Genomic DNA, 9456 nt, shown 5'->3' with positions numbered 1-9456 from the left:
GTTACATAACCTCAAATTAATCCATTGATTTTAGAGTTTTCTTTCATATTGAAGCAGCTTTGAAAATTTGACTTATTTACTTTTATGTATAATAACATTAATAAACCATTAAGAGTTACAATTTCACCAACAGTTATACAACTGATGTTCTCTGACAACAGAGCTACTGCTTTTTAGGAAGGGCGGTGTAAAGACACCACAACAAGTAATATCACACATACACAAACACAAAAAATCCTACAGATAGTATTAGCTAAAGGTTTGAGGATGAGGTAATATATCAAATACTTAGTGTATGATTGATTGTACATATTATACATTCCCTGCTTCAGCAAACTTGAGTATAGAGTTTCTTTCAGTCAGACCTGGAATTAGGTCTCTCACTCATGTGGTTTCAATTAAGTTCTGTTAAAAATAGCTTGTAATATAAGCATTTTCATTTTTAGTGCTTCAACAACTTTAATACTTTTAATTCATACAGAGGATAAACTTTGGGAAAAACACAAAGGAAGTTACACAGTATTCTGGTACTTGGCTTTTTATAAACAGCTAACATATCTAGTTAGTATACAGTCTTTTAAGATATTTATTCTTATTTTACAATACAAATACACATATTTAAGAACATACAGAAGAATGTTTCTTTACAGACTAAATTATAAGAATCTTGGTAGAATTTAAACACCAGGATATATCACAAATAATTAGAGAATTTTGATTTTTGAATTACATATAATTTCAGGCAGACATTCTGCTTTATGGACTTTGGCTTCACATTCATGCATATCTTCAAAGTGGTGAAAATTCAGCCACAGCTGCTACATCCTGCCATTTGTTTTTATTATAATATCTGGAGAAAAAATACAATAATAGATTATTCCATATATATCACAAGAAGGTGACCAATAATTATTAATAACCAGTCTCTGGGGGCATGAGCTCTTGACACCCAACCAATATAGTTTCACTCTGTCCCTTATTAAACAAACCCAGAGGCCATTTAAAAATAAAAATAAAAATAAAAAGAGGAATACCTAGCACACTCCTTCCTGGACATGCTGAGGTTACTCTCTGAAGTCAGACAATGACATTCCACCATTCCACTGGGAAGTCCAGCAAAGATGGCTGACAGTAGCCAACACAAGGCCTCTAACTCCAGCCATATAACCTGGAGGAGTCGATCTAGCTGTGCTCCTCATCCCTGTCCTCCTCAGCAACCACCCAGCAAGAAGATCCTCACATGTCCCTACCCACCCTTCCTTTGTGTTCTACTCCTCTATGCTGTAGCTAAACCCAGGATCTTCCTAATACAGGATTTTGGGATTCATAATCTATCCTCTGATCCCTACTAAAGACTTGGAGTATCAGTTCTCAGAGTCCAATCTCAACTCCAGCCGAATGTAACTACTTTCAGTTCCTTAACTACCTGATGATACTTTAAGCCCCTGTGCTTCTATTTATCATGGTGCCTCTGCCTAGAAAGCCTATGCTCAGAATGCCTCTGAGGGCTTCAGATCATCCTTCAAAGCATCTCCCTATGTAACCCAACACAGTCCTACATATGTGAAAGTACCTATTGGACTTGTTTTACCTATGTGACTTCCTTTATGAGATTACAAATTTCATAAAGACAACTATGTCTTTATCTCAATATTACCAACCACTAATTTCATCTAACATATGACATCCAGTCAATGAACTTATTGAATAAATGAACCAATTAACTGCAGAACTTCATCTTTTTTGACATCGAATCAACAAGAAAAAAAGTGTCTGTTTAAATATAATACAGAATCCCAATGTATAAAACAAAGAGAAGCAAAACTGTTATGTATAGATGAGCTGAAAAACTCAGAGCCCTATCTACTCTACCCCACATGCCTTATTTGACAGCTACCTAAACTAATGAAAACCAAGAAATCTAAGTTCTAATTCTGATTCTGCCAGTAGCTGTGTGAATATGAACAAGTCACTTATGCATCTGGCTAAGTCATTTTTATTACATGTAAAATAAGCAAAATAGACCAGATCATTAAAAGGCTATCAAATTTTAGTGCTTACTGGAATCACTTTGAGAGTTCTTCAAATTGTGGATTCCTATGCCATATCTCTAGAGAATGTAATTTTCCAGGTCTGAAGTAATTCTGGTGTAGGTGGTCAGAGGGCCACCCATCAAGAAACCTTGGACTGGATGTTACTGAAGGCCTCTTTCACATGGATGTACCATTCTCAAACTTCTATTTACCCATACCACCTCATCTAGCACTTCTCTTTTGGATTCCTCTTGTGGTTCACTTTCACCACTTTTTTTCCCCTCTAATCAGCATTATTAGTGGTCAAACATCATAATGAGCAGGGGTCCTAGACCATCAAAAGTAAGCTTCATACTGCAGTCCTGATTAGATAACTGCCAAACTAGCTAAAACGTTAAATGCCAGGACTAAAAATAGGCCGTTACATGTTCAAAATAACACGATCACTAGTTAGCTTGGGGCTTTGCTATTTTTACTAAAGGGAAGGCACAGACAAATGGCCAGAAGTTGAAAGGGAATTACTTAAATGAAGAGGCTGCCAAATGAGGTGAGAGTCTAGAAAGAAGCCAGGAGGTGGCATAATTGGTCAGCATACATCAAGGGGTCTCTCTCAATCAAATTAAAAATTTCAGTCTAAACACTTGGAAGAACTTCCCAGACACATTTTAGTATTGATTTGTTGCATACTTAAGCCCAGAATTGTGATATTATCTCATGTCATAGACTAATATCCACAGCCATAAAATTAAAAGAAGTTTCTCTATTTTTATTTTATTAAAAAAATTTTTTTAAGGTTTATTTATTTTTGAGAGACAGAGAGAATCCCAAATCCTAAGCAGGCTCCATACTATCAGCCCCAATGTGAGGCTCAAATTCATGAACCATGAGATCATGACCTGAGCCAAAATCAAGAGTAAGATGCTTAACCAACCAACTGAGCCACCCAGGTGTCTCTCTGTTTTTATTTTTTAACTTTTTTTGTTACACCCAAAAAAATGTACATATATGTACTACAGAGCTTGATGGGTTTTCACAAACTTACCATATCTATGTAACCAGCATTCAGATAATGAAACAGAACACTACTAGCACCCTAGAATTTCCTCTCATAATGCTTTCTATTTAATAGTCACTCCCTAATGAGGACATCCACTATAGTGATTTTCATCATAGTTTAGTTTTACCTAGCTTGGTACTAAATATAAGTAATGTGAAATGTACTCTATTGTGTCTGGCTCCTTATGTCATCAATATTGTTGCATGTAACTGCACATTGTTGATGCTCACTGCTACACAGCACTCCCAATGAAAATGAATGTAACACAGTATTGATCCATTCTACTGCTGGTGGGCACTTGGATTATTTCCTGTTTGGGTCTATTATCCAAGTGCTTCTATGAACATTCTAGCATACATCTGTTGAGGAACATATATATACACATTATAGTTGGATATACTCTTGGAAGTGGAAATGATGGGGCTCCATGGTCCAGGAAAATGGAATTGCAGGGTATCTTTTCATCTCCGTGAAATTTCTAGGGTCCTAGTGATATGAGAAATATACCTCCTAAAATAAATTGTAAGTTATTGCTCCTCCTAAAACCAAAAACTGATAAGTTGTTGCATCTGGCCCCTCCTACTGGGTCTTTTCAGATTTTGAAGTCAACACATACCTCATCTGAGTATACTACTTCAACCCATTTACCAAGTACCTAAAGGCTACTGGTTTTGAGGAAGCCTTAGAATAGGAGAAGGTTCTACAACAGGTACAGGCTACTGAGCAAGATGCTCTGACACTTGTACCAAAAGATCTAGCAGATCCAGTGGTTCATGAAATGTCAGTGAGAAATATACATGTTTTATTGGATCCTGTAGGTGAATCACAGCACACAGGTCCTTAGGATTTTGGAGCACATCTCTGGCATCTCCTGTGAACAACTACTATTTTTTTTTTTTGACAAACAGCTTTTGGTCTGCTACTGGGACTTAGTAGTGACTCAATACTTAACCATGGAACACCAAGTTACAAAGAGAGCTAAGCTGCCCATCACGAATTATGCACAGTCTGATGCACCAAGCCATAAAGTTGGTTGTGCAGAGCATCACTACACTATCAAAGAGAAATGGCATATATGAAACTGAGCTCGAGCCTGAAAGGGACAAGTAAGTTAGATGAGGAAGTGGCCCAAATGCCTATGGTCCACACTACTGCTATACTATCTTCTCTCTCCCCGCCTGTACTTTTGGCATCATGAAGAATTCTCTCTACAATCAGCTTACTGAAGAAAAAAAAACGCCTCAGACTTGGTTTACAGATATTCAGGCACAACCTAAAAGCTCCTTTCTGTGGCATCCTTGAAGAAAATTGGTGAAGGTATATTCTCCCAGTGGGCAGAAAGAACTTCAAGAAATATATCTCAATGTTCCCTTTGTTAAAAGGAAAAATGGCCAGATACGTGGTTATATACTGATTCATGGATTGTGGCCTATAGTTTGGCTGGACAGTTAGGGACTTGGAAGGGACATGACTGGAAAATTAATAACAAGAAAATTTAGAGAAGAAGCATATAGATAGACTTACCTGAATGGGCAAAAAATGTGAAGATATCTGTGTTCCCTGTGACTACTAACCCAAGGATGATCTCAGAAGACAAAGACTTTAGTAATCAAGTAGATAAGAAGACCCATTCTGTAGATACCAGTTAGCCTCTTTCCCCAGCTGCCTCCATCACCAACTGGTAAACTAATGAACAAAGGGGCCATGGTGGCAGGGATAGTGGTTATACATGGGCTCAGCAGTCCACTAAAACCAACCTGGCTATCATCACTGATGAATATTCAATTTATTAGTAGGAGAGACCAACACCTAATTCCCAATAAGGAACAATTCCCTGGAGTGATCAGCCAGCTACCAGGTGGCAGGATGATTACCTCGCACCACTTTCATCATGGAAGGGACAGCATTTTACTCTTACTGGAATAGACACTTACTTTGGATATGGATTTGCCTTTCATGCATGCAATGCTTCTGCCAAAACCACCATCCAAGGACTTAGAAAATGCTTTATCCACCTTCATGGTATCCCGAAGAACATTGCTTCTCATCAAGGAACTGACTTCACAGCAAAAGAAATGTGGCAAAAGGCCCAAGTTCATATAATTCACTGATATTTCCATGTTCCTCACAATTTTGAAGCAGCTGACTTGACAGAATAGTAGAATGGCCTTTTGAAGACTTAGTTAGAGTACCAATTAGGCAGCAATATCTTGCAGGGCTGGGACAAGGTTCTCCAGAATGTTGTATACGTTCTGAATCAGCATCAAATATATGGTACTATTTCTCCCACAGCCAGGATTCACGGGCGCAGGAATCAAGAAATGGAGGCGGAACTGAGATCACTCAATATAACCACTCGTAACCCACTAGCAAAAATTTTTTGCTTCCTGTTCCCATGACTTTATGCTCAGCTGTCCTAGAGGTCTTAGTTCCAAAGGAAGGGATGCGTCCACCAACAGACACAACAATGATTCTATTGAACTGGAAGTTAAGACTGCCACCTGGCTGCTTTGGGCTCCTCAGGCCTCTGAATCAACAAAGAAGAGAATTACTGTGCTGGTGGGGTGACTGATCCTGACTACCAAGACGAAATTTCCTCCACAATGGAGGCAAGGAAGAGTATGTCCAGAATACAAGAGATTCCTTAAGGCATCTCTTAGTATTACCATGCCCTGTGATTAAGGTCAGTGGAAAATTACGACAACCCAATCCAAGCAGGACTAATGGCCTAGACCCTACTTAAATGAGGTATGTATCACCCTACGAGTTTAAGAACTATAACCAGCTGAGGTGCTTGCTGAGGAAGAAAAAAATATGAAATGGGTAGTGGAGGAAGGTAGTTATAAATACCAGTTATGTCCACATGACTAGTTTAAGCAAGTATCTTTGTTTTCTTCCCCCTCTTATTCCCATATCATCTAACATAAACTGTCTTAATAATAAATTCACTTTATATTATAGTACTTGAGTTACAGGGTATCAAGAAGAGCAAACACCCCCTCCCCCCCAAGGATTTTGGATCCTCTTCTGGGAAAGGAATTAGCACATTTTGGATTGTATGTAGGACAGGTACATTATGTTAGGCAGAAATATGACTTTGTTACTGTCTTTATTTACAGATTAAATATGGTTTAAGGAGATGTGTATGAACACATACTTGACATGAAGTAGACTGTGATGGTTTGTTGTATGTGTCAATTTGGTTAGGCTATATTACCCAATTAAACTAAATAATAATCTTGGTATTACTGTGGAGATAATTTGTAGATAAGTTTAATATCTATAATAACAGACTTTAAGAGATTATCCTTGATAATTGGGCCTCACCAATCAGTTGAAAGGCCTTAAGAGCAAAACTGAGGTTTCCCTGAGAAAGAAGAAATACTTCCTAAGGACTGCATCATCAGTTCCCACCCAAGAGTTTCCAGTCTGCCCTATAGTTTTCAGCCAGACCCTACAACTGCATAAGTCAATTCTTTGAAATACCTCTCCATATATATATATGGGAAAAACCTTCTTTGGGAAGAACCTGACTGATATGTCATCTACTATTCCCTACCACCATGCTAATGTCATCAGAGACAGAGATAGAAAAAAGCCTACTATGGGGTCTCTGTCTTTGAAAACCTCATAACCTGAAGAATATGAAAAGTCAGCATTGTGAATTATGTGAGGTAGTAATATATTACTAAGTATCAAATGAGTAGCACTGAATTAAAAAAAAGAAAAAGACTTCTGTGGATTTAAGGAGTGCTCAGAGCAGACTGTGTAGCAGAAATGGGGACAAGGATCAAAAGCAAGCAGTTTAGTTGGATTGAGGTTTTACATAACCTATTAAATTTCAATTGCTTCATTGCCTGCTTACTCATAAAATGTCCCCAGGCTCCAATGATTAATCAGACATTCTGTCTGATATACAGTCAGGAGAATACAGAAAAACCTAAATTTGGAGTTAAAAAAAACCTCGAGAGATTGAATTCTTCTCTACCACCCAACAGCAGTAAAATCTTGGACAAAATGCATACTATTTTAAGTTCCATATTCTTTACATATAAAATGAGAATAATAATAAACATCTGTCTATTATAAAGCCATAGTAAGAAATAAATGAGATATAATACAAACTTAGCTCAGATCCTTTCACAGAGGAGGTGCTCAACCAATAGTAAGTGAATGTAAAAATATATGAAAAATATTTTCAGAAAGAATGCTACTAAAAGTGAAACCCTACTAGCAAACCAGATTCAACAATACATTAAAAGAATTATTCACCATGATCAAGTGGGATTTATTCCTGGGATGTAGGGCTGGTTCAATATCCACAAATCAATCAATGTGATACATCACATTAATAAAAGAAAGGATAAGAACCACATGATCCTCTCAATAGATGCAGAAAAAGCATTTGACAAAATACAGCATCCTTTCTTAATAAAAACCCTCAAGTAAGTAGGGATAGGAGGAACATACCTCAAGATCATAAAGGCCATATATGAAAGACCCATAGCTAATATCATCCTCACTAGGGAAAAACTGCGAGCCTTCCCCCTAAGGTCAGGAAAATGACAGGGATGTCCACTCTCACCACTGTTACTCAACATAGTGTTGGAAGTTGTAGCCTCAGCAATCAGACAACACAAAGAAATAAAAGGCATCCAAATCATCAAGGAGGAAGTCAAACTTTCACTCTTTGCTGATGACATGTTACTCTATGTGGAAAACCCAAAAGACTCCACCAAAAAACTTCTAGAAATGATCCATGAATTCAGCAAAGTCACAGGATATAAAATCAATGTAGAGAATTTGGTTGCACTTCTACAAACCAACAATGAAGCAAAAGAAAGAGAAATCAAGGCATGAATTCCATTTACAACTGTACTAAAAACCATAAAACCCCTAGGAATAAACCTAACCAAAGAGGTTAAAAATCTATACACTGAAAACTATAGAAAGCTTGTAAAAGAAATTGAAGAAGACACACAAAAAAATGGAAAAACATTACATGCTCATGGATTGGAAGAACAAATATTGTCAAAATGTCAGTACTACCCAAAGCAATCTACATATTCAATGCAACCCCTATCAAAATTACACCAGCATTCTTCACAGAGCTAGAACAAACAATTCTAAAATTTGTATGGAACCAGAAAAGACCCCAAATAGCCAAAGCAATGTTGAAAAAGAAATCCAAAGCTGGAAGCATCACAATTCTGGACTTCATGCTATATTACAAAGCTGTAATCATCAAGACAGTATGGTACTGGCACAAAAACAAACACATAGATCAATTGAACAGAATAGAGAACCCAGAAATGGATCCACAAACATATAGCCAACTAATCTTCAACAAAGCAGGAAAGAATATCCAGTGGAAAAAAAGACAGTCTCTTCAACAAATGGTATTGGGAAAACTGGACAGCAACATGCATAAGAATAAACCTGGACCACTTTCTTACACTATACACAAAAATAAATTCAAAATGGATGAAAGACCTAAGTGTGAGAAATGAAACCATCAAAATCCTAGAGGAGAAAACAGGCAGCAACCTCTCTGACCTCCACCAAGCAACTTCTTACTAGATATGTTGCTAAAGGCAAGGGAAATAAAAGCAAACATGAACTACTGGGCCTTCATCAAGATAAGAAGCTTCTACACAGTGAAGGAAACAATCAGCAAAACTAAAAGGCAACCGATGGAATGGGAGAAGATATGTGCAAATGGCATATCACATAAAGGGTTAGTATCCAAAATCTATAAAGAACTTACCAAGCTGAACACCCCAAAAACAAATAATCCAGTGAAGAAATGGGCAGAAGACATGAATAGACACTTTTCCAAAGAAGACATCCAGATGGCTAACAAACACATGAAAAGATGCTCAACATCACTCATCATCAGGGAAATACAAATAAAAACCACAACAAGATACCACTTCACACCTGTCAGAATGGCTAAAATTAACAACTCAGGCAACAACAGATGTTGGCAATGCAGAGATGTGGAGAAAGAAGAACGCTTTTGCACTGCTGGTGGTAATGCAAACTGGTTCAGCCACTGTGAAAAACAGTATGGAGGTTCCTCAAAAAATCCAGCAATTGCACTAGTAGGTATTTATCCAAAGGATACAAAAATGCTGATTCAAAGGGGCACATGCACCCCAATGTTTATAGCAGCGCTATCAACAATAGCCAAAGTATAGAAAGAACCCAAACGTCCATCAACTGATGAATGCATAAAGATGTGGTATATATTATACATATACAATGGAATACTACTCGGCGATCACAAAGAGTGGAATCTTGTCACTTGCAATTATGTGGATGGAATCAGAGTGTATTATGCTAAAAAAATAAGTCAGTCAGAGA

The 9456-nt window shown here is 37.4% G+C and overlaps 1 protein-coding gene across 2 annotated transcripts in view; it reads right to left on the bottom strand.

Annotated features, from left to right (window-relative positions):
• Positions 1–255: 255 nt before the first annotated feature.
• MEIKIN (meiotic kinetochore factor) overlaps positions 256–9456 on the bottom strand; it is a 79237-nt gene continuing 70036 nt past the window's right edge. The window contains exon 13 of one of the 2 annotated variants that reach the window (XM_078451291.2): positions 256–850. In XM_078451291.2, the coding sequence (XP_078307417.2) occupies positions 819–850 (32 nt within the window). In that variant the 3' untranslated portion in view covers positions 256–818. The remainder of the gene's footprint in view (positions 851–9456) is intronic. The other variant, XM_078451289.2, reaches the window with a different exon arrangement.

Source organism: Panthera onca, chromosome A1 (assembly GCF_046562875.1).
Source record: "Panthera onca isolate mPanOnc1 chromosome A1, mPanOnc1 haplotype 2, whole genome shotgun sequence".
Lineage (NCBI taxonomy): Eukaryota > Metazoa > Chordata > Mammalia > Carnivora > Felidae > Panthera > Panthera onca.
This window is presented reverse-complemented; position numbering and strand designations above follow the sequence as displayed.